At 39.7% G+C, this 27,327-nt stretch overlaps 2 protein-coding genes across 2 annotated transcripts in view; one reads left to right on the forward strand and one right to left on the reverse strand.

Annotated features, from left to right (window-relative positions):
• The first annotated feature begins 240 nt into the window (after positions 1–240).
• LOC143034874 (glutamate receptor ionotropic, kainate 1-like) lies at positions 241–23,558 on the forward strand. Its single transcript, XM_076201218.1, has 12 exons — positions 241–309; positions 2,742–2,927; positions 8,625–8,713; positions 10,084–10,174; positions 12,438–12,596; positions 13,000–13,198; positions 14,078–14,199; positions 14,915–15,010; positions 16,151–16,309; positions 16,541–16,647; positions 18,807–18,967; positions 20,071–23,558. The coding sequence occupies exons 1-12, from the start codon at positions 241–243 to the stop codon at positions 20,181–20,183; spliced, it is 1,551 nt and encodes a 516-aa protein (XP_076057333.1). The 3' UTR covers positions 20,184–23,558.
• Positions 22,961–27,327, reverse strand: part of LOC143035242 (carbohydrate sulfotransferase 11-like) — a 39,862-nt gene continuing 35,495 nt past the window's right edge. The window contains exon 6 of the mRNA XM_076202019.1: positions 22,961–24,131. Coding sequence (XP_076058134.1) covers positions 23,526–24,131 — 606 coding nt within the window. The 3' untranslated portion in view covers positions 22,961–23,525. The remainder of the gene's footprint in view (positions 24,132–27,327) is intronic.

A 27,327-nucleotide genomic window follows, 5' to 3' on the forward strand; every position in this document is an offset into this window, starting at 1 on the left:
CAACACAAGAATTGAAATTTATGTATGATAATTAGGTGATAAGGACAGAGCTCATCAACAGACTGAAATACAACACTACTGTATCCGTGACCCTCTGAATCCTCTCTCCCCTGAGAGGCCACGGTGCTGTGCGGTGCGGCCACCATCCATCCCTCCAAAGTTATCAGGGGCAGATGGAAGAACGCATCGCGGATATTTGTCCGGGATGTAACACTTCACCCCCATACTATTCAACACATTATGGTGGACTGCATTGTGCGCAATTACGAATTCCAGCAACGCAACAAATACACTATGAGGGATTCGTGGGTAAACCCCGTTCCAGCCAGCCATGACGTTCCTTAGAGAGACGGGACTACTCGGCCAGACAATCTAGCGAACGCCGTTGTCGTCGTCGTCGTCGTCATCATGGAGGTAGCCAAGTCAAAGGCACGTACCTACTCTTACCCATTTCACTCCCATCCATCACCCCTATATCCCTCTTATCTTAGCTCCTCATGGATGACGGGTCAACCCTGCCTCCTGGTAAGTTCGTCCCCGGGATTTGGACCCTGGTAGTAATTTGGCTTAACTTTATTGAACGCGTGGTTGAATGGTTCAGAAGGTAATGCATTCGTAAAAGAAAAAAAATGAGGGCTGGACAAATGGGCAGCGTAGTTGAATACATTTCTAGTCAACGAATTGCTCTTCTTCAATCACCTTCTGAACCATTCAACCACACAGGTAACCTTCACTGAAGTTAGGCCTAATTACCGGGGACCGAAATCGCCGCGGTCCGAATTAACCAGATCCCACGAGGACACGCGCGCTTCGTCTCTGCCATCACGGTCACCAAAAGGAAAAGTATATGTGGCTCGATTACAAGACTTAAACTCGGATCGCCGAGCTGGGGATCGAGAGCTGTGCCACTGCACTGTCGAGACGCGTCATGTGTGTGCGCGCGTGTGCGTGATTTTTTTTTTTTTTTTTTTTTTTTTTGTCATGTGTTGGGCTCGGAACAAAGGAAGTGAAGAAGAAAGTGGGATCTAACGAAGACCTGGGAGCAATCATCCCAAATGACTTGTCCCCTGATAAACAAATAAACAAAATTGTTGGAGAATCCTACAACTTGCTTGAGATCAATAAAGGTGGCTTTTACCTATTTAGATGAAGAAATGGTTAAAAAGAATATTAGTCACACTAATAAGAAGGCCTAGGCTGGAGTATGCTGCGACACTATGGTCACCCAGTACCAAAAATAAAATTAAAAGAATCCAGAGAGCAGCCACGAAAATGGTCCCAACACTTTCAAACTTGTCATATGAGGAAAGACTGGCTAAATTGAAATTACCGACTTTGGAACAAAGAGGGAAAGGCGACTTGCTGACCATCTACAGATTTATGAAAAGTATGGGAGGCCTTGATAGAGAGAACTTGCTAAATTGGGACAAGAGAAACGCTAGAGGACATGAAAAGAAACTAAAAAAGGATAGTTATGGAAGAGACCTGAAAACAAAAGTTTTCCACGCAGGGTAGTAGACATCTGGAACAAACTGGATAAAACAACAGTGTGTGCAAAGAGCATACACAAATTTAAGATCAAACTAGACACTGCGAGATACAAAGACGGGACACCACAAGCCCCTTCCCGTAAGATACAACTAGGTAAACACACACACATTATACATACACACACACATTATACATACACACACAATATATATATACATACATATACCAAGGCTTTTTCCCCCTTACAAGGGAGGTAGCCAAAAAGGGAAAGGCATAAAATCATTTCCACCCATTCCATCCCTGAATACACTCCACACCCCTCCACCCTCCCTCTTATCTGAGCACCTCCTGTGTCTGTGTGTGTGTGTGTGTCTGTACCTATATCTCTTTATTTAACCCTGTCTCTATCTCTACAATTACCTTTATGTCTATTTTTGTCGCTATCACTATTTCCATTTCTATATATTTAATCTTACTGTTTATCCCCAAAGCTTTCTCTTTCTATGCCCCCTTGTCTACCTTTGTTTCAACATCTTATTTTTCTTCTCTCTCTCTCCGCTTCGCAAATTCTCTTTAGTTTTCTGTTTCTCTCTCACTCCCCCTCTTTCTCCCCTTCTACTCCTCTTTCTCTTCCTCCTTTTGTTCTCTTTTTGACGATGCATTTTGGTGGCGATCAGAATTACCACGTACATATGTGGAAAGGTCAGTAGAATGATTTCCTGTGGGCCGACTGATCAGGAGTGAATATCTAGATCCCCAAATGCCAGAAAGGGCGCCTTCTGGCCCTGATGAGAGCAAACTCAAATATCATTGAAACATTCGTTGAAAACGATCTTTTAGGTTTGCTGGAACATTGCTGCTTTTCTCTTCAGTATTATTGGCGTAAAATGGTTTGATTAAAAATGCCGGTCATCATCCAATACACAAACCGTCGAATAGCGGCTGCCCTCCTGAGTGAGTATAGGCCATTTCCTGAAAGGGCAAATCAACTGTAACCGAACTCAATTCCGTCAGTGTCAGCGCATCCAACGACACAACCACAACAAACCCAATAACACTACATCAACCGTGCATCCGACAACACCATTACTAATTAATCAGTTGACAGCGGGAGTGATTACATACATGTCGTAAAGGCAATACAAGGAACTAGGTTCTCGGCCAATCCAGGAGGTACCTGCCAAGGGTATATTGCTACAATGGGAAAATCTCTAAATATATTTATCAAACATTCAAAACCGAAATATTAGGAACAGGAAGCGACCACTAACAGCAGAGCATCGTTGAGAAAACAAGAGCAACAACTGACAGAGCACAGGAATAAATCCCTGTCGTATTATCTTTCTGGCAACTGGCGTCTCGATAAGGAGGAACTAAAAGAGTGGAGCGCGAGAACAAGGCAATACAAGGAACTAGGTTCTCGGCCAATCCAGGAGGTACCTGCCAAGGGTATATTGCTACAATGGGAAAATCTCTAAATATATTTATCAAACATTCAAAACCGAAATAATAGGAACAGGAAGCGACCACTAACAGCAGAGCATCGTTGAGAAAACAAGAGCAACAACTGACAGAGCACAGGAATAAATCCCTGTCGTATTATCTTTCTGGCAACTGGCGTCTCGATAAGGAGGAACTAAAAGGGTGGAGCGCGAGAACGGCATAATTACCCGAACTACCTCTCACTGAAGTTCCGAGGCAAAAAATAAAATGACGGCTATCCTGGATTAGTCGTAGGGAGCCCAGGTGCAAAAGACTTCCGGCAGAGGTGGGCAAAGGCGGGCAGACCAGAGGTCGAGTGGAAGCTGCAGCTGAATTAGTTCATTGCTCGGCTTCCGACTTCGTTCTGTTGTCTTGATGAAGGAGGTGTGGGGGGGGGGGGTTTCTATGGTTCTGCCAACGTGATCCCTCACACGCGCACTGCTCCACGCGCCATGACGTCGTTGCCACTAATTACGTCGTTACCACTAATTGCGTCGTTTCCACAAATTGCGTCTATTCACACACACACATAACTGTATATATATATATATATATATATATATATATATATATATATATATATATATATATATATATATATATGTGTGTGTGTGTGTGTGTGTGTGTGTGTACAGTACGGAATGGGTCCCGGTGAACAGATACATTTTTATCAACCACAATACATTTTAATTCTAAGTCATCAACATCGGGACTCGAGGAGACCAACATGCAGAAATCAAAACGTGGTACGGTCAAAGACTACCTGGGCTAGCACTTGACATAGTGATATTGACTTAACCGATTGCGCCATCAAGAGGGACATAGGTTAAGCGTAATTTTTCTTATATGTATGCTCCAGTAACATACACGTACACGAAATTTTGCGTTTAACCCACCTCCACTATGACAGTACAATTAGTAAGTATACGAACGCGGGAAAGTATTTATACAACACTGAATGGGTCCCAGTGAACAGATGTACATTTTTATCAACCACAATACACTTTAATTCTAAGTCATCAACAGGGGACAAGAATTGCGCCACCGTTTTCTATGCACCGCGAAAGCCAACTCAATAGGGCAACGTTGGGAGACTTGGAATTCACCTTTTCGTAATTTCCTTTTTGTACATTCAATATAAATAAGGTGTTCTAGGAGGACGATTCCAAACAAAACCCTAGAAATTGACCTTTTGGATGTATTTCGTTGTGAATTCCTGAGGGTAATAAAACATGTTTAAGGACAGCATAATGTAGAGGTGGTAAAAATTAAAAGTGGCTCAGCATTCCTTATTCCTCTACAGGTAGACATTAATCTTCAACCATGTTAGGATACTGGATAATTTCGGTTTGTAGGGGTAACATTGAATTCTAAATCAGAGGTACCGGGATGACTAGCGAAAGATTACTTAAACATTTAAATCTGCAGAGAGAGAAAATGACTTACAAAATTGTGTGACCTATCAAGTCATTACAATTTGTACCATTTGATATCCATTGCAATACCACTGTATTTTCAATTAGTCTTAATACATAACAATTCTATGTTCTGTGTCGGGTTAATGGGGGTACGGGTCGATGGTCTGACGACTCTCGGGGTACGTAACGGGAAAAAAGTTCAGAACCCCTTTCTAAGTAGTGATTGTTTGTTGTTTATGCAGTCAATAACCAGTATATTGACTGTATAAGATATAGTTAATTAATATTTATGTAGTTGATATCCCAATATATGCTATTGGATGCATAATTTACGTGTATAGTTGAATCAATACACTCACTAAATTATTTCACGACAATGGAACATTATGATATTCTACAGATATTTACAAAGAATACATACAATATGACACAGTAAATGTAGACAATGTAGGATTCATCAATATATCAATCTATATACGAATGTGGTAATAAATGTGCATCACAGATGCATTCTCTCTTTCTACTATGCATTTTCAGCCAAAGCAAATGATTTTTGCTTATAACAAGGCATCTATGGGATGAGAGGGACCTGAGAGCCCCCACCTCTCCTCTATTTCCACGCCGCCACCACCTATTAAAAAAAAAAAAAAAAAAAAAAAAAGTTCGTAGCGAGGTAGTATAATGATAAACATATAAACAAACGGATTGAACTAACGCCATAGCACATGTGACATTGGTAAATAAACTAACCCGCTATCGGAAAACAAGATTTGTAGTGCAATATTTTTTCTGCATATTTCGATCACTCTTTGTGGTCCTCTTCAGCAGATGTATTACAAAACGTGAAGTACAAGAATATATACATTAAGATGGGGTACAGAAGAGGAAGATATGGGAAGGAACTCGAGTAACGTGCCCTTGGTGGGGTATACGTTGGTTATGCAATCCAGTGACATTTGAAAACAATTTGTTGACTACTAATGATGTTCTGCAGTCAGGTGTCCATTGACCTTTTGAGATTATGTAATTTGAGAAATATTTTATGGAAGATTCTATTATTTTCCTCTTACAGTGTATATGGGTCAAGCTAATCGCGACGCGAAAAAAAAAAAAGTTAAGGCCGTGCGCAGCTCACACAAATAACAAAGAGTCCATACTGGATAATTAAACTCTTCGTTGAAATGAATTACTGTTTACAATAGTAAAATAGACACAAACAACATAAATGGACTTATGATAAGAAAAATGTAGCAGAGAACATTAAGCATAAAAATTAAACATAAAAATGTTTCATGAATCATACATGGGTACAATTACCAGTTTGTTTCAGACGCGTCCGATGTCAATCGTCTGTAACGGTCTTGATGTCTCGGGCCGAACGGGCAATTTGCGGTGAGAATCATGTTCGATAATCTCTGGTATTAGGGGAGGGGAACATTTCTGGTTCTTGGGGAACATGCAGATGATAGATTGGTGTCTCGTAGTGGAGAAATAACAGAAAGCGTGTGTAGAGTCGTACTTAGCTTTAGTCTAGTAGTAGTTTGGAAGATGTTCGAAATAATTCAGAAAAACAAAGGCTTGCATTTCGCGTGAAGATTGCCAGTTCACGGGTTCGGTACTTGAATATTGTGTAGTGCAGTCGTAGAGGTCCAAAAGACTTTAGTTAAGTTGTCGTAACCGACGAATGTAGAAAAAAAAGGGATTTTCAGATGAATCGTGGGTGTCTGCTTCTTTTCTTGTCTTTTCTCTCTCTCAGCTTTCTCTTGTATGTTGTCTCTCTGCTTGGGTCTTCGCGCTGGTTCTCTGTAGTCACTCTCTGCCCGGCCGTATATAGCCCGGGAATTGGTGATTACGTTTCCTGGATGTCGATCCATACTTAAACTAGGTAGTTAATCTAGTTCTAACCATTGGGAGAGGAGAACGTTTTTCCTCGCCAAATTATGTAACGTTTCCTGAGCTCAGCGTCATTTGACAGAACGTATTCGGAATGCGCCACAACAAACTGGTATTGCGAAATGGTTTACTTTATGACATACATTTTGATACACACACATACCTATTATGAAATATACACACAAAAAAATCCACAAGTAACACTAATAACATGATAATACACAATAAATCATATTCACGCAATGCGTGCCTCAAAATACACAACACAACCACAGGATTCTATTCATGCTAAGAACGTGACTCTTTTTGTGCGTGTTTGTGTGTGTTCACATTTATGAAGCGATTTAGGCGACCTTCACAACCCCTTTCACCATCTAATATCCAGTTACCAGTCCATTACTATCTCGAATCTGCTAATCAATACACTGGCTTAAATGTCTCTGCGCTTGCTCACACATCCATAGCATTTACATAAGGTGATATGAATATGCCTATATATAGATGGAGGGCCTATCGTTTGAGTATCATTTAGACGGGCACCTTGTCAGCAGAACAACTGAAGTTTACTTTCGTCTGCCCTGACGGCACGACCAGATTTGGGAGACTGTTGACTTAACACCTCAGCAATTCTTTCATCCTACCCATGGAAATATCGGGAAACAAGTCTTGCCTCAATGTCGTTATAGGCACTGTTTGTATCCTAGGAATATTTTTTGTCATGCTAACACGATTAACCCTTTGAGGAGTGGAGCCCCCCCCCAACTGACCAATTAAATCAAATGATCTGACACTAGCAAGAATGAAAATGTAAAGTACGACGACATCCTTCAGCCGGTCAGACGAGATTGTCTTCAGCCCACTGACGACCCCAAGTGTCTCCTAGAAGACCCGAATGATTTAAGTGCAACTACACTGCTCAATGTGTTAATTCCGTTAGACTGAAAGTTAGTGCAGTCTGTTTTTAGCTTGATACAATTTTGACGTTAAATATGATCCAGCATGATCAAATCCAATCAAATTTAGTTTTTTTTTATTTTTACCAAAATGCAGAAGAGACACGTGCATCTAAAGCATAGATCAGTTGTTTTAGTACTTTGTATGTCATGAACAAAATCAATTACTTCACTGAAGAACTCAGCCTTTTAGTTTAAAGTGCTTCGTCAAATGATACTTTCAAAGGTTGTGAACCTACGCACTATAGCAGCTTCACTACGTTGATAGCCTTTGCAGACTTTCTTCTGGTTTGCAGCAGACGGAGGTAGTCTCTGCGCCCTAAGGAGTCCGTTCAGGGTGTATACGTCGTGATTTGCTACTAGCCATTCTGCCAAAACAAGCTTAGTACATGCCCATACATTATTACCCATACATGTGCTATTTGATTTATTTTTAACTTTGTATATAGTGAAATGTGTACCACTTCTTTAGGATTATTACATCAATTACCCACCCCATCTCACCTCTCTCACCAGTGACACTTGTACCTGGCAACATGAAGAAAAAACGACGTCTTAGAATTTATCCAGATCATTGTTATAATACTAAAAAATCATACTTATTGTACTTTACAGTTTCCTTCATATATATATATATATATATATATATATATATATATATATATATATATATATGTATATATATATATGTATATATGTATATATATGTATATATATATAGATATATATATATGTATATATATATATATATATATATATATATATATATATATATATATATATATATATATCAAATAGCACACGGATGGAAAATAACGATTACCCACCGTATCCCATCTATCTCACCTGTGACACCTCGGCGCGTGGCAACATGGAGAAAAAGTGATCTTATGAAGGAATAAAAGCCTGTAAGATGACAAGCTCAGATCAACACTACACTGACGGGTGGGAGGCCGAGAGCATTGATGACGAACACTGAAAGAGCCGTAGCAGTATTGCATAATAAAAAAAAAAAGTGACTGATGACTGCCAGGCCTTTGTTTTCAAATGGTGTTACTTCATTTCTTTGATTTGTTAGCATTAATTTATGATCGTCCAGCATTCTTTAATGTCAGGAAACTAATCTAAAAATTTACTGTTTACATCCAATATATCCTCTGCCTTCGTTGCTATATTGTCCCCAAGGACAGAAGCGTTAACTGATACACACTATTCATTCTAAAAACACCAAATGCCCCGTTCAGTCAGTGCAAAGAAAATAATTACATTTTCAAAGCGATCACCAGGCGACCAAACTCCATGTGTTCGTTTGTTTATATTAAGAACCAAAGACATATAAAATATGTGTTTATGACATCACTTTATCACTTTCCTTCCTCAACGACAGTGGCACCCCTTCGTGTATCCGACGAAGAACGGCTTCGTGGGGCCCCTCGTCAACCTTCTTCAGGTGATGAAAGACAAATATGACTTTTGGTGAGTACCGCGTTTTCTAGCTAGCCTTGAACCACCTTCACAGTCACACGGCACGGGGGTTGGCGGCCGCGTCCGCAGTTAGGTTCATCCGCACCTGAGAGCCTTTTTACAAACGGTGCAGATCAAAACCGTGACTCGCGCTTTGTTCTGCTCTTATTCTCTTTTTAGACGGATGGTTTTTCCAGTGAACTATATTTAGAGAACGGGTTTGGCTTGCTTGTGTGAGGGCGTACGTTTGAAGGCATGTGAGTATCCATTTCCAACTACAATGTGCGAAACCCGTCTCCCAAACCGCAGTTTTGATGCGAGTGCAACCATCACCCGACCTGTGTGCGAATTAACTATTCAGTACGATGGCATACTTCAACTACTTTGTTTCATATAAGAACAAGTAATTCTAATTAATTCAATGGACGGAATCCAGCTTACAGTGATCGGAGACTGGCTCCTGTTGACGTTCGTCCCGTATTAAAAAAAAAAAAATCGTTTTCCTCTCACAGAAGTGTTAGATGTATTCGTGCTGAATGGGTATAACTCCTTTCCACTTTTCACGGCCTTTTTTTTATTATTTTATCCTGAAAGACTATTTCATACATTTGAATGACACTTTGGTAGTGAAGTAGTAAAGTAATTTACATGAGTTCAACTCACTACCTTTTATTTATGCTGCTTCATCTATTTTAATGATATACACTTCATTTTTCACAAGATCTGGATCTTTTCTTAACGATTCGTACGGTTACACCCTTCACTGTTGATAAATCCATAAATTCATTACTGCAAATTAATGCAAGATGAATTTACTCATATGAGAGACAGTCTAGGCAGACTTTCAACTAGGTTACTATTTTCAATCCGGCAACATGCTAATCAGATAACTTTGACGCCATTTTCGTAAGTTGAGATGTGAACTCCAGACGACATGAATTAATCTTGCATGGACCACAAGGGAACTTTCCTGTAATAAATATCGTAAGGTTATTCCAACAATTTATCTGTTGGGAGTCTACGGCAGCATCTTGCTGTTGTAATTCCCTAAAGACGATTTCAGTCTTTCAGGAAATCTCTTGTTAGATGGCTCACACCTGTGGTGGCAGGCTGAGTTACTGTTGTGGCCTCTACAAGGAAGCGCAAACATTTTATTCAGCTGTATAGTACTTCTTTGCAAACCAATTATCTAACTATACATATGCATTTGTTTATTTATTTTAATTATTATTTACATTATTATAGTTTTTAGTTATTCATGTATCTATTTATCATGATTTTTTCGCATCCGACCTAGATATGGACCAAAAAGTCTCCTGTCGGCATGCTCCGCCTTTATAACCTTTGCCTTTGTAAAAATTTGAGCGATGTTTCTTTTTCAGTTATGAGTACAACGTCCAAACGTCGAGAGACTGGGGTACAAAACACGCAAATGGGACCTGGACAGGTGTTTTCAGCCTTATTGTTTACAACGTAGGTCACGGTGTATTCTTACTCGTTACAAAATAATTGGAATTACACCAACCAAAAACATTAAAGAATCAATAACTTGAAAACTAGTCATCATATATCTACAGGTACTTCACCTGCGTGCTAGATGACACACAATTGTCCTTCTACCGGTACCCTATAACCCAGTATTACCTGCTGCATGATTTTGTTGTCGGCGCCTTGAACGACGCGACGCCCCAGTAATTTCTTGCCTGTGTTGAGGGTAAGTTAGACACCGAGATGGAAAAAATAAGAATAAAAAAGGTTGATGAACTCTACATGGGTAAATAACCCAACTCTTTAATGAGCATATAATCCACGCGTTTGCCATGTGTAGCGTCCATGAAGACCTGGGAGACGGGAGTCGTATAGGTTCAGCGATGTCTCAATAATGTCATTGCAAGAAGGCGCCAACGCCTGGGACTAGTAACACGCCTCTTTGGTCCTTGATATGTGACCCCTCCTGACTCGTAGATACAAATTGGACAAAAAGTCTGCTTTGAATTAGACATGCCCAGAACCAAGCCAACTACCTCCTGGACAACACTCTTCGTTCCGTGGTTGTCTCACCCAAGTACCTCTCGTATGTTTTCTAGTTCCATTTTACATTCAATCCTCATACGCTTGCTTCTTCATTTCTACCACTGCCTTCACCTCCTCATCACGTCGTTCGTTATCTATCCTTCTGTTCCCTCCCATTCTCCTCGTCCCACACACCATTTTTGCGCTCTTTGTCACTTTCTCCTTGGAACATGTCTATTCTTTCTCTACTCTTGTTTTACCGCTATCACTCACCACGTCTCACACGTCTTTTGTTTCTCCTGGTATTCTTCTTTTTATCCTTAATTTGCTCATTATCAGCATTCTCTGACTAACTCCGTTTTCCTCCTCCCCTGATTTTTTATTTTCATTCTCAACTTCCTTTCTACCAGATATCGAGCTAACAATCCCTTTGCTCTCTCACCTGAAAACGCTTAAAACTAGACCCCTTCCAGTCCTCCTTTTGGTTCCTACTACATTGTCCATTAATGCCCTATCAACCATCCTCTCCACCCTTTCCCACGTATACTTAAGCCTGTCTCCCTTCTTAAACATTGCGTTTGCTAACGTCAGCTCCCTTTTTAACATATATCTAACATCTTTTCTCCACTGTAGTCCTTTCCTGACACCCTCCACAAAACATTCCTAAACTCCTACCTTTCAACTTAGTTTCACTTAAAACTAATACATTCGTTTTCTTTGTCACAAACAAAAATTAAATCTCTTCCCATTTACTCTTAACTGTACCACAACTACACACATTCAATGGCTCAATTTTTAGGGTTCCGGTCGGAGTTCTCTCAGTCCCTCCTATACCTCGACTTTTCGTGAAAAAAAAAAAAAATACAGAGTGGAAAATCCTTGGTCCCATCAATGTCCCATTTAATCACCTTTCACGATACACATGAGAAGCTGTACATTGACCTAATTTTTTTTCCCCAGACAAAAGAAAGGGATTAGAAAGAGATGGTCCATAAAAATGTTAAAGTACAGGTTCAAAGAAGCAGTACAAAAGGACAACAGTAGTACAGATATATCATTATTCCTCAAGGAATAGAAATGGTAAATTCTAACATAAATGAATTGTGCACACAACTGGTCCATAGAGGAGCCCCAAAGCAGTCCCTAAAACACTGGCTGCGTGTTACCAAGTTACTATGCAGTCAATACCATAGTACGGGGAGATGGTAAAAAACTACCTTGAAACCTCTTCAGTCAACGTGGAACCAAGTAACTAAAATCAATAGAGTATTTGCAGTTTCCCACTAAGTTTGTTGAAAAATCAGTGTACAGGATTGGCTGTTCATTACTTATATAGAGAAAAGCACGCACACCCATGGTGTGTATACTGTGTTAGAATATTAGCTTATATTCACAGGGACCAGTAACGCACATTCAAACTCGTGAACATCATTAACTCCATCTGGATGTACAGTCTTGAGGGGATGATACTTGATCTTTGCACTGGGCTTAAGATAAAAAAAAAATCCATCTTCTCACATGAGAACTGACAACCAGCAAATTGTTCCTTTTCTACTGGTGGCAGAGACAGTCCCATAATAATACAACACAAACAACAGACCTTTTTTCAAGATGTATTTATGTGAGGACTCTAAGACTGTTGCCAGTCACTGTGAGGCTGTGGGTAACTAGTCAGTGAAATTCGAGGCAACAATTATTATGATTACATGGTTACACTACGCAGATGACCGACATCGGTTTAGGGCCGTTCCCAGTGGATGTGGACTCGATAGGAGTGGTGGAAACGACCCATGCTCTCTATTACGTTGACAAGAGAATCGTCTACAAGCGGCCCACCGTCGAACCCAACCTCAAAGGATTCATCGAACCTTTTACGATCTCGGTTAGTATATGAAATATAACATCTTTTCTGTGATGACACCTGCTAATTGTAACCTAGCTGTTGCTTGACGACTTCATTTAGCTGAGGAGGCAGATTTAGGCCAAAGCAGGGTTTCGATCGCCCGAAACCTCGTTTTGTCTCGAGTCTGCTTCCGCAACTGAATGAAATTGTCCAGCATTGACCATGAGGAAATTGTATTTCAAGTCTAGTATCTAGTGTAAAGGAATTATCTTGATATTTACTTTTTGAAAGACAGACTAAATGTGATGGCTTTATCCGAAGCTAAACACCACTCGTTTCCTGTTCTTTAGAAGCCAAAGAGAAGTAATGCTTGAGTATGAGTATACGCGCGTGCAAAAATAGTGCGTGAATAAACATGACATGAACTCGTACATTGTGACAGAGCTGGCTGTGGATCCTCCTGTGCACCTTCACCGTTGGTTTATGTTCGATCCTTATTCACCGATTTGGTGAGCTGAGGAGAAGAGACGACGGCGTCTTGGCGTTCCGCACGCAGACGTCGTCCAGCAAATCGGTGACCCAAATGATCCACAGTGCCTACATAGCGTTCTTCTGGACAGTTGGGATTCTGTTTGGACAGGGTAAGATCCACATTTTCATGTGTTAACGCCTTTGCTCTCATGGTTGAATTTTACTTGTTCAGACTGCAGTTAATCCATTTTTATCGTTTGAAGGAAATCATCCTTCTTCAAATAGGTTAGTACTAGGTATTTTTTCTGATTGTTATTATAAATACACTCCTGACAAGTCCTGACTGCGAATCATGAAGCACTCATTAATGTTTTTAACACAGTAATGTGTTTTGTTTATTTTTGTCGTGATGAAAGGCAAACCTTTTATTCAAATATAAGAGCCAACTTGGGAGATGTGAAGTCTTGGCATATTCATCTGCTAACGGTGCTTCAGTGTGGGTTCCGATGATCCTTGATGAAACAGAGGGAGCATAGATTTAGTTGCTTCATTTGTACTTGGGAGGAAGCTATTTGAGGGTCGGTACCCTACTTTCGTAAAGCTGTTGGTGGACTTATTGTACGGGGTGGCCGATGAAATAATATCAACAATGCAAAATACTGTATTAGTGACAATGTGAGAAAGCACTACAAAACAAGCGCGCGGTCGCTTTGTAAGCAGAATCAAGATTGACTCCGACGCCAACTTCGCCAAGCCACGCCAGCAAGCTCAGACTTGGAGGGAAAAACATACACTTGGTTCTCACAATAATACATTAAATATATAATAATAAATAAACAATATTACAAATATGTATGTACAACACACAAGGAATATTATATGTCACAATTACATCATTACATCGTGGATTCGTAATCACAATGTTTTCGGTTTGAATCACTACAATGTAGTCATTTATTCAGTCTGTTCGAAACAAGTGTGGAGTGGGACAAATACCTATTCAATAAGCATGTTGTCGTGTTGAAAGGTTTTTTAATATCTACCGGCAGACCCTCCTTTCACGCAGCAGCGGGCGTCCAGCGTGGTTGTTGGCGTCATGTGGCTCCTTATGAGTTTCATTTTGGGATCCATGTACAAGTCGACCCTCATGGCAATGCTCATAACACCCAAGGTAAGGCCAAAGGCACCACAGACCTGAAATCTTGCTACCCAAAGTTCTTGAACAAAATGCTGAATTTTTAAAGCGTAGGTATTGGGGTGCCTTCCGGGAAGATTTACCTGATAATAGGCAATTGGATGTTTAACTAATTGATTAAGTTCAAATATTGTGAAAATGCACATGAAATGTAAATAATTACTCACTTTAGTCTTTAAGTATTAAAGACCTTGATGTAGATGTTTCACACTTTTTATTTTCTCCTTTTTCTTCTAATTTCTTTTTCTACCTCTCTAGCTATACTAGAAAGGTAGTATAGATACTGCAGTAAGTTAATAAAGACGAATTTAGTACACGATAGAGGAATTAGCAAGATCCAAATGGTTACACTTATCAAAATTCATTCGACGACCTCAGTCCGGGACACGCCCCTCACGGAAAAGAAAGAGAAAAAAATATATCTGAAATAAAGTTTGTTGAAGGAGTTTCCTGAGATAGCTCCATGACTCTTCAGCTGGTCTAAGAGAACTGAGATACTTGATGGCAAAAGCTCTAACCACAAGATGATGTTACCATGTCACCATATATTCATATGATTATATATATATATATATATATATATATATATATATATATATATATATATATATATATATATATATATATATATATATATATGTATAATATTACTATTTCTCTATTTTTTTTTCTTTTTTCTTTTGAATTGCAGATTACAATTCCATTCGACAATTTTGAGGAACTTGTCCAGCAAGACAGTGTAGTATGGAAGATGTTTCCCTACTCTGGCGAATACCGCTCCCTTATGGCAAGATAATATATTTTTTCTTCTTGTTACAATAGGGGATTTTTAAAACATCCTTAAAAAGAGGGTTGTGTGGTGGGAACTGAAGTTTTATGGTAGGTGGCTCTAGCCTTGCTGAGGGCTTGATCCAGGAACCAGGATGGGCATGCCAACTGCAAAAGTTGCCTTTTGATGAGATCAATCTCCTGGTCCAAGAATCTAGGACTACAAATCCTAAAAGCTCTCAGAAAAAGGCCGGAGGTAACACTCTTCTCAACATTGTCAGGATGGTCACTGAAAAAGTGGATAACTACCTGAGTGGGTAGGTTTCTTATAAACTGTGAAAAATATATTCCATCAATCCTAATTAAAATATGTAAGAAAGGGAGCTTTTGGCCAAACCGGCAGGGATATTAACATCAGGTTAACTGAGCACAAAAATCCATTAGTTATGCCCAGGAAAGTTCCACTGTGTTCCAAAACATCAGCACCAAAATCATAGTCTTGATTGGGATAAGGACAAAATTTTAAGTCCAACTGCAGCTTCAGGAGAAAAATGTTGAATCCACCTTAATAGAAGAATGTTCGAACTTGAACATCTCCATAGGTCAATGATCCCCGGACATAATCTCACAGTTAGCTGTGATCCATTTGGTTAAAAATCTTCACCCTCCTGACCCTGCTCCCCCATCACTCCTGACCCCACTTCCCTTCTGGCCTCACAACTCTATCCACATATTCCCTCCCCTCTGTGTGACAGAATGTCTTGTTTTTAGCTATGCCAATTCCCCTTCCACTTACATCTCAATTGTATTTATGTCTCTATCATTTCTTGTAACCTGTACTTTCCTGAAGGGGACTATAGCTATTAGCTGAAATATAGAAGTTATACTTTTTTCTATGTTTCTTTTATTCCGACTGTGGGTTCTTCGTGATTATTTTTACAAATGTGCCACTACATTTTGTCCATGTGATATATGAATGGAATAAACTTAGTAACCATGTAGTAAGCGCTGAAACTATCAGTTATTTTAAAAAACGATTAGACAACTTTATGGATGGGGATGACAGGTGGTGATGGATACGGAGCTGCCTAGTGTAGGCCTTATGGTCTCTTGCAGTCTCCTTTATTCTTATGTTCTTATTTTGCTTCTGTTCCTTCAGGAAGCCCCCGCGAACTCGACCCTTGGGAGGGCGCGTGCCAAGTTCGGAGGTGTGATCACCAGCCCTGAGCAGGGCCTGTATGAGATCTTCCACGAGAACACAGCAGTCATCATTTCCAGTCTAAGCATAAAGTCTGTTATGCAAGAAAACTTGAAGATGGTAATGTTCTTTCATGAAATGAAACCAGAACTTTTGCACACCAGTAACAAATGAACAAACACACAAATAGATAAAGAGAGGGCAGGAGAGAAGGAGAGTGAAAGAAGAGAGGTAGAGAGAGAGAGAGAAAGGGAGAGAGTGAGAGAGAGACAGAGACAGAAAGAGAGACAGAGAGAGAAAAGACTTAATAATAAAATATCTAAGACTTGTCTCTACCTTGCTTAACCACAGACGGGAGAGTGCCAGATGACAGTGGCCCGGGGAGGGATGATGAGCCTCTTCATTTTCTCCATGGCTTTCCCGAGAGGATCACCACTCAAAGAGATCTTTGACCCAGTGTAAGTAAATTTTTTTTTTTTTTTTCTATTTTTTTTTTTTTTTTACTTATTAATTTATTTATTCATTGATCTAGCTATCTGTTGATTTACTGTTTACTTACCTATTTATATGTAAGTTTATTCATTTACTTATTTGATTATTTGTTTGTTCATTTACTTAATCTAGTCCTTTATTTATTTATTAATTTTTTCATTTATTCAATTATTTATCAATTCATTTATTTATTTGCATATTCATTCATTCATCAATCTATTTACCTATGCATTTATGCAGTTATTTATTAAGGCATTTGTTTATTTATTTATTGGTTAATTTATTTATCTATTAATTTATTTATATAGATGAAGTGATAGTCAGAGCCCTTTTTGTATATTATGGTAAAATATTCAGGGCTCCTTTGACTTCTTTTTTTTATCATAATTATATTGTCAGCCTTGTGGGCAGCATGTCCAGACTAGAAATGCCGCCCTCCCTAAATGTGCCGCCCCAGAACATATGCCCCCCCCCCCTATGTGAGGGCCTTGGTGATAGTAAAGAGAAATGCTCATAGAAACCCTAATCCGTCCATGACTGAAATATACATCAGTAATATAGACTCCATACAAAGTAAAATATATAAACAAGCCTAGCAGATATGCTATACGAGGAGAGATTTAAAGCATTAAAACTACTAATTTTCAAATATCAAAGAGAAAAAGGTGACTTGACTAGAGTTTTCAGTTCACTAAAGGAGAGAGACTATACTGACAGAAGAAATTTCTTGATTAGGGATAAGAAGGGTTTCATAGGTCATGAGAACAAATTGAAAAATACTAAATATCAGAAGGATGTACAGTGTTATAATTTTCCATACACATGCATAAATACTTGGAATAGCTTAAGCGATATATCCCAAGCTGGAAAAATACTTGAGTTTAAATCTAAGAACAAGGAGATGATGTGTAAATTGGAACCATGTGTGAATTTGTACCTTGATATGAAAAATTCATTAGTAAAAGACAGAACTACATGAGTCTTACTCTATTCCTGTATACTACAATTAGTTAAATAAAATTAGGTAAATACACACACACACATATTGAGTACAAAAGGCAGCAACCAAACTGGTCCCCAGCCTAACAGATAAGCTGTATGAGAAAAAACTAAAGGTACTGGATCTGCCAACTTTGAAAGATCAAAGAGAAAGAGGTGACATGATTACAGTGTTCAGGTCACTAAAGGAGATAGATTGCATTGATAGAAGAGATCTCCTGATTAAAGATGGGAGGGTTTTAAGAGGTCATGGAAGTAAATTAAGAAAGACCACATGTTGAAAGGATGTGAAGAAATAGTTTCCCACACATGTGGAATAGCTTCATAGGTGATATAGCCCAAGTTCAAACAATACACAAGTTCAAATCTAAACATGATAATTGGGAATCAAAGATATAGATTAAGTTGGAACTGTACATGAATTTGAGTCTAGGTATGATGAAAATTTAGAGAATAGGAGATGGGACCCAATGAGTGTTATTCCTTTCCTATACAGTATACTACTTTTTGGTAAATACACATGCATTCACACATGTACAGTTGTGTATTGTCAGTTAAGGAGAACAGACATGTGACTCGGCACTGGAAAGTTAAGTTCAAGTTCTTGGTTACAATTAATAGACAGCGGCATGACCTCTTAAACCCTCCCCCACCTTTAATCAGGAGATCTCTTCTATCAGTGCAATATATCCCCTTTAGTAACCTGAACACTGTAATCATGTCACCTCTGTCCCTTCACTCTTTCAAAGTTGGCAGATCCAGTACCTTTAGTCTTTCCTCATATGGATTATCTGCCAGGCTGGAGACCAGTTTAGTTGCTGCCCTTTGTATTCTCTCAATCTTGTTAAATCCTTCACTCTACTGTATGTGGGGACCCTACTACTGATGCATATTCCAGTCTTGGACATATCAGGGTTTCGATGAGTTTTTCCATCATCTCTTCATCCATATAATGGAATGCCACTTTAATCTTCTGCAGTAGTCCATATGTCTCTCCCACAAGAGAGAGTGTGTGTGTGTACGTGCACCCACTTCCTTAACTGTGCATTTCCAAAAGTGAGAGAAAAGAATACCAATTGCTACACCCATTTAACACATTCTTCACTGTTTTGTCTCAACTTGCTAGTATCCTGCGGTTGCATCAGCATGGCTTAATGGACTATTGGCTCTTGAACCACCTAAGGAATGGGACACGGTGTTTTACTCCACCTGACTCGCTCACTGTCTCTTCGCTGAGACCCCTCACCATTGAAGATTTCTATGGGATATTCATGCTCTATGCAGCTGGTGAGTAATTTTTACTGGGAAAAGCCGAGAAACCAGTTGGTAGCATGTCTAAAAACAATACTTAGAGAAGTAAATACACTAAATGAATAAATAAACAAATTGATAAATATATAAATAGACAAATGGTTAAATAAACAAATTATAAGCAAATGAATAAATAAATAGGTCCATATATCTATATTCCAAGAGCTTTTTCCCCTTTATAAGGGAGGTAGTCAAGTCAAAGGCACGTACCTACTACTTCCACCCATTCCACTCCCATCCACTACCCTTTCCCCACTCTCATCTTAGCTCCTCATGGATGACAGGTAATTCCTGCATCCCCTCCACTGCCCTGGGTCAGAAGCAATGCAGCAAGACACAGTACATCCACAGCAAGGCCACCTCATTTACTTGGCAAATCTCCCCCCTCCATCCCCTTATGCAGAACAAGAGAGGACGGGGAAAAATCCCTTCGGGTTCTGCGTCAAAATATCCTTCATACATAAGCATTCCCAACCCTTATCCCCTGTCCCTCCCTCCCTTCCTTACATAACAGTATCATCTACACACAGCCATTCTCCACATATCCCTATCTCCTGCCTTCTCCCTTTTTTATTCAACAGACATTCCCCTCTTGCTCAACATACCCTTCACCAAATCCATCCATTTTATCCTCGGTTGTCCCCTCAAATTCCCTCTATCAACCTCTGCCTTCCATACTGCTTTTACTAATCTTTCTTAACTCATTCTTTCTATGTGTCCAAATCATCCCAATACTCTTTCATCAACTTTATCTATCATCTACTTTTCCACTCATGCTACCCCCCTCATTTCTCACAATGTTCAACTTAGTAACCCCCTAACAACCTTCTCAGACATTTCATCTCAGACCCATTTCAACTTTTCCTCCCTGCCTCTCTTAAATTCCAGGTCTCTGCCACATACAAAGCTATTGGCACGATCACCCCTTCATACAATTTTCTCTTTGCATCCATTCCACATGCCAATTTCCCATAAAAGATTTTAATCCCAAAGCATGTACTTGCATAAATTGGGAGGCTTTGTTCTGTGTATTTAGCACACTATGGAAAAAGCAGTGGTTCAGCTTGTCTTTGATCCAGGTGTGGGCTCTGGATGGGTTGCCTTCCTGCTTGAAATAATAATCGGAAGGTGGAAGACAAGAAAACAAGAGGGTGTAGATGAAGAGATTTCACAGACAGTGGATTCGGCATGAGGACATCGATTTTGGAAGATTTAAGAAGAGGTCAATCACACACCATGAGAAAAGGCATGGGAGGACATTCCCTTCTTTAGGAGAAACTCGAACTGTCATGTCACTTTAGCTTTAGAATAAACGTCATTTTGTTTGGCACATATATGTATATTTTTCTTTATATATTGCAACCTCCTGCACTTGTGTGCCTTTTTATTTCAGTATGTGCAAATGAGTTATGCATGCACACAAAAACTCCACAGCCAAAATAAAAAAGTAAAGAAATGAAGAATCTATTTATTTCAACCACCAGCTGCAATCTTTGTCAGTAGGGTATATTCACATTAATTGTCAAGGTTGTATATATATAACCCATTCTCTAATAATTGGATGTGTTGGTGGAGAACCAAGATAGCCGCCAGTATGCACACAAGTATATGTACAGCATCAATGCAAGTATATGTACAGCATGCATGGCAAATATATGTGCAGCATTCAAATATAAACAAATTAGTATGAATATGAGGTGGTAAATACTATTTATCCAAATAAGTTCATATCACCGTTTCTTTTCATTTAAAGAAGAAAAAGGACAAGGCCTCGAACCCTAGAGCAGGACTCCCCCTGTAGACTATGCATTTTTTTTTTTTTTTTTTTTTTTCAGTTGTGCATGCAGGGAATTTTGAGGTGATACCTACATGGTCTGAATTACGATTTATATTGTTTTATTGGACAAAATCGACCTTTTACTGCATTTCTAAATAAAAAATTATGTTTCTACATAGATGTTGATAATATTCTAATGACTCATTTTTTTCTTCTATTTTCTGGGCATGAGTGTTGAAAGGGGGAGGCAAGGGGCAGTTACGGTACTATCTGTATCATTAGACATCATAAGAGCAAAACAGCTGGTAACAGTTGCGTGATTTTGGTTAACTGCCTCAGGATGTAGAGAGATTTGACCTCTCATGCTTTCCTAGAGAAGGGTGATGACACCTTTCCACAGCCTCACACCGGCATGGAGTGCTTTTCACGTGCACGACTGTTTCTGCAAATCGTTTTGCTACCTTGATGAGTGAGGTGTCCTGAATGCACACGAGAGTCTGGAAATAATACATTGCAATTCCTGAAACATCAAGACTGGGTTTTAGGAAGGCCAAGCATACAACAAAAGCAAATATTTGAAAATGGTAGAATAAACGAAGCCTCTGTTAGTAAACACCTCAAAACACTCCTCTGTTGTGTAACCAACTTTGATATATCAAGTGTGTTACTGTTGAATATGTACATTTTATGTTTATGCCAAGTTATTCAAGAAGTTATTTGTGTAATTCAAGCACTCTAAAGTGCCAGGGGTCTCGATGCGAACATTTGTCCGCAGTGGAGCTAAGATTCCCCTCCACAACTCATCCCGGCCCAAACAAACCATTCAGCATAGGAGGACCTCATATGGCTGACACCATTGGCCTCTATGGGTAACCTAGCACTTTTTAACACCTTTATTGCATGATTGAACCTCTCCCCCAAAGTAGGGCAGAGCGGGGGATAAAGTCCCCTCTAGCCTGGCTCACCAAGTCATTGGAACACACAACCCCCCTCCCACCCACCACCACAACAAGGATGTTCCCATTAGGGGCGGTGGCAGTTTGGGTGTGTGCACTGCCACAGGATCCTACTCACTGTGCCATGTTCCTCTGTCTCTTGTTCATGAGACATGATATCAAAAGGGGTAATAAAAAGTTCTGTATAAAGGTTCACTATTGGGGGGTCTTATAGTACAGATTAGAGAGGTTCTTAAATTATTTACATGGAAAGTGAGGTTACAGAAATAACATTACCTGTAATACACGGTAGCATGGGCGTATTTACATAAGGATATTAGGGCACCAACTGTGTCATTGTCTTTACTGTATTTGTGTTATCTGTGCTACCAGACATTTCCTGCCTTCTACTTTTTAATTTGATTTATTTATTTACTTATCTATTTATTTTTATTTCTTTATTAATTTATTTTTATTTGTTTCTTCACTCATTCCTTCTACATGCCCAAACCATCCTGATATTCTTTGATCAATCCTATCTGCCAACTCCTTCCATCCCCTGCTCTCAGCTTCACCCTCATTTTATGGTCTATCCATCCTTGTAACCTCCTGTCATATTTCTCAAACACTTATTTATTTTAATGTTAGAAAAATTGTGTGGAATTTGTGCCTTCATACAGATAACAATTGCTATCATCAAAATATACATAACAGGAAAATGTCAATAGAGGGAACAGATTGAATCTGCCTCACAGAGAGTTAACAGTAAGGACATACAAAATTAAATTCCTTGCTTCAAACAGTCCTCCATAAAGAGACACAACCCCTTCTTAGAAGGAGAGTTCACAACATCAAACCAAATCATGCACCCCCCTTATAATTGGTAAAAAATGATGAGGGGGTGGCCAAGTTAAAGTACATGCACCCACTACTCACAAGTACACATTCTATCAATCTATATACCAAGGGCCTCCTTCCTCTTATAAGGGAGGTAGCCAGCCAAGGCACACACCCTCTTCCACCCATTCCACTCCCATCCACCACTGATTTGTTTCTCTCTCATCTTAGCTCCTCGTGGATGAAGAGTCATCCCTGTCTCCTGCCCACTGGCTGGGTAAAACACATCACATCAACAGTAGAGCCACTTCATTTAGATGGTGATCCTCCTTCCTTGTCCCATCATTTGATCAATAGACTAGAGAAAGCACTTCAGAATGAGCTAAAATATTATCCATACACAACCATTCTCCACTCATCTATCCCTTACCTTCTCCCTTCCTTGTTAAAACCCTATTTCACCCCATCCATCCTTCTCATTTTTGGTCATCCCTTCAAGTTCACTCCATCCACCTCTGCTTTCTGTACTTTTTCCTAGTCTATTTTCACTAATTAATCCATGTGCCTAAACCATCCCAATAATCTTTCATCAGCCATCAAAAGTCAGTATATGTGATAAATCTAAATAGTTTTATTTGATTTTTTTTTTTTTTTACTTTCAAGTCTTCGATATGTGGGCTGATAATCATATTAGTATCAAATGTAAGACCCAGAAACTTGGGTTCTTTTCCAATGAAAAGACAAAGGGTACGCCAATGTGAGCCAGTGACATAAAAACAGTCCCACACTAATACAATGCATAATCTAGTCCACAATTCCTTCCCAGAGAAATCTATTGGAGGACGCAAGGTCCTTCACCAACTGCTGTAGGGCTGTGGGTTTCCAGTCAATGAAAGTCTAGGCAACAATTGAATTGAATAAAACAGTTACACATAGTCACCTTAACCCATGGTGCTTTTGCATCTCGTGTTGTTTTCCTCACCTCTCATACCTCATCAACCAGAGCATGTGTCAGGTATTCATCAATACTGTAATCAAACAATTCAAAGTCAACCTTGTATTTTTCATAGAGTCGCAAAACATCTGACCGAGAAATAGTCGCAAAGTATTTGAGTGCACTGGTAGATGTCCTGTGCCCCTTTGTCATGTGTTTCCAGGAAGAATGGATAAGGTTTTGGAGCCCCTTTTGCTGAATGATGTACTTCTGATCTCTATCCAGGGTCTCGAACTTGGCAATGACATCATACTGGAGGGAGCAAGGTGTGCAATGCAGGTAGTAGGGCATCCAATGGTCATCAGCATAGTAGACAAGGTTTGTGTCAACAAGGTACTTGACAAACTCATCAAAGGTGGGCTCAATACCCTTGGGGGGTATCAAGGATGGGTTATCTTGGTCAGAGGTGTAGGCATTCAGGGGCCTGATACCATTCTTGCGGTACTTGGCCACAATCTTGCGGCCATATTTGGTATAGAAGTGTTCAACGCCATGTTCAAAGCCTATATTCACATTCTCAAGCTTGTCACGGAATGCCGAGACAAGGCGCTCAAATGGATGCCGCACAATCATAAATTTCAAGCAGAATTTGAAGGCCTGCAAAGGGAGAAAAAAATACAATTGGTGAAATAAGTGTCTCAGAAACAACATAGCATAAGTAATTTGCCAACATGCAGTGGTTATGTGCAAGCCACGCTATATTAAATGTGAAATTATTAAGTTTGTAATACTAATTATTTGCTCCTTAGGACCTTTTAAATGCCTATACATATGCTTTTTGTCATATCATATCACTAGTAATCAATACAGATAAAAGGTTATAATGTTTTACATACATACATATACCAAGGCTTTTTCCCCCTTCCAAGGGAGGTAGCCAAAAAGGGAAAGGCATAAAAACACTCCCACCCATTTCATCCCTAAATACACTCCACACCCCTCCCACCCTCCCTCTCATCTGAGCACCTCCTGGATGACAGGTCATCCCTGCACCCTGCCCACCGCCCTGGGTCAGAAGCAGTGTCGCAAGACACAGTACATCCACAGCAAGGCCGCTTCATTTAATCGGCGACCCCCCCCTCTCCGTCCCCCTTTGCATATAAGGCGAGGACGGGGAGAAATCCCTTCGGGCTGCGTCAAAATTTACTCACACATACTACCCCACCCCACCCCCCGCCCATTCCTCCTCATGCAGTCACAACATCATCCATATACAACCATTCTCCACTCACCTCTGTCTTCCGTCCTCTCCCTTCCTTCCTCAACAGACATTCCCCTCTTCCCCAAAGCCCCCTTCACCCCATCCATCCACCTCATCCTAGGACGTCCCCTCATGTTCACTCCCTCCACATCTGCCTTCCATACCTCTTTTACTAGTCTTTCTTCACTCATTCTTTCCATGTGTCCAAACCATCCTAATATTCTTTCATCAACCCTATCTCCCAAATCCTTTTTCACCCCTGTTCTCCTCCTCACCTCCTCATTTCTCACTATCCAGCCTAGTAACCCCCACCATACTTCTCAGACACCTAATCTCAAACACATTCAAACTCCTTCTCTCTTCTTCTCTTATGTTCCACGTTTCTGCCCCATACAGTGCTGTTGGCACAATCACTCCTTCATACAGTCTCCTCTTCGCATCCATTCCCAAATGTCTATTCCTCATTACACTCTTTAAACCACCAAGGCATTTACTCGCTTCTCTCAATCTACATTCTACCTCCACCTTCACTCCACCTTTTCCTGCTACACTTGCACCCAAGTATCTAAAACTATCCACTTCCTCCAGTCGCTCTCCCTTAATGTTCACTTCCAGTCTACTGCCACTTTCACCCCTTGTACATCTCATCACCTTACTTTTACCCACATTTATCTTTAGCTTTCTTCTATCACATACTCTCCCAAACTCTGGCACCAGCTTCCTCAATCCCTCCTCTGACCCTGCCACAAGCGCAGTGTCGTCCGCAAACAACAACTGGCTCACCTCCCACTTTTCTCCATTTTCTTTAACCATCTCCAATCCCTGACTCACTACCCTAGCATTCACCTCTCGCACCACCCCATCCATGTATAAGTTGAACAGCCAGGGCGACATAACGCATCCTTGACGAAGTCCCACCTTTACTTCAAACCACTCACTCTCTTCATTTCTAATCCTAACACATGCTCTACTACTCTCATAAAAACTCTTGACAGCTCCCAAAAGCTTTCCTCCTATCCCATAAATCTGCATAACCTCCCACAGTGCCTTTCTGTCTACCCTATCATAAGCCTTTTCCAGATCCATAAAAGCCCAAAAAACATCCTTCCCCTTTCCTATAGCTTTCTCACATACCTGTCTTACCACAAAGATCTGATCTACACAACCTCTACCTGTTTTACTTAATGATATAAGTTACATGCATAATCATATCATATGACCCTTTGTCATGCTCTGAAAGTAATATTGTATTTGTATTGTTTTATTTGTATATGTACTATGCATTTTATATGGAAGTATGTTGAGTTTTATTAAGTTTTATTATTACTATCATTGTAATTATATATTAAAAAATATAAAAAATTATATTGATTGTAACTGCGTAAATGATGTGACCTAGACACTTTGAGGTGTGAGAATGGATGGAAATGATACATCCAGGAGGAACCCACAGCATTTTCCTGACTTACATAAGCAATGCTGGCACTCAGCCTAACTGTGTAGTTGTGATGTCATAAATGAAGATTATAAAAGATGTAAAGGATGCACTCATCATTAGAAGAAACTAGGCCAGTAGTCAGATCCGACAGCACAAAAGTTTGATCAAGCTTTAAAAGATGGCTCTTCTAGATACAAGAGTTGTCAGTCATTGAACTAGACTCAAGGTTAGCTCATCGGTTCTCTCAAAGAACTCATGCAACATATTTAGATGTTGTTCCCAAGTATTGCTAAATATCACCACGTCATTTAAATATCTCGTGCCTGAAATAATCTTATTAACCATTCCTTGGATGGTAGCTGGAGCATTCATTAACCCAAAAGGAAGAACCTTAAACTGAAATAATCCCTGTGGTGTTACAGAGGCTATTTTGTCTTGAGCATCGGGGTGCACTGATATTGATAATAGCCTTTTAGTAAATCTATGGTAGTGACAAATTTAGAAGATCCAATATCATCTATTAGATCATCAATCCTAGGAAGTGGATAAGCGTCTGCTCTCATTATCTCATATAACTTCCTATTATCTACTACTAATCTATGTTTCCCTCCTGCTTTTGGCACTAGTAAATAGGGAGTAGCCCAAGGACTTGAGGATGGTGCTATTAGTCCTCGCAGTAGTAGAAACTCTACTTCAGCTCTAAGGATACTCTTTTTCTCAGGAACTAACCTGTAAGGGGTTTTCTTAATGGGTCTGGTAGAGGTTAGTTCAATGTCATGCATTACACGTTTTTCCTTGGAACATTGGAAAATAACTGTGGGTATTTTCGAACTAATCTTACATCTTGCTACTTATCATAGCCTAAGTGTTCTATTTTTATCTACAAGTTCATCAAATATATAGAGTTCTGCAATGGTAGATCAGGATGTAGTAAATAGTATTTGTTTGTCTTCTTTGATTACATTAGCCAAGATGGTTTTGTTGGAATGAAATAGTTTCATTGAGTTTAAATGACACTTCCTAAATTTCTTTCACCCTTCTGGAGTTTATATAAGTCAAAGGGCTTACTTTTTCCTTGATGGTATATGTTCCTTGAAACTGACTCTGAAGAGAATTTCCTGGTACAGGTACATATAAGAGGACTTCATCACCTG

The sequence above is a fragment of the Oratosquilla oratoria genome, chromosome 18 (assembly GCF_046742065.1).
Source record: "Oratosquilla oratoria isolate Oo_2021 chromosome 18, ASM4674206v1, whole genome shotgun sequence".
Classification (NCBI taxonomy): domain Eukaryota; kingdom Metazoa; phylum Arthropoda; class Malacostraca; order Stomatopoda; family Squillidae; genus Oratosquilla; species Oratosquilla oratoria.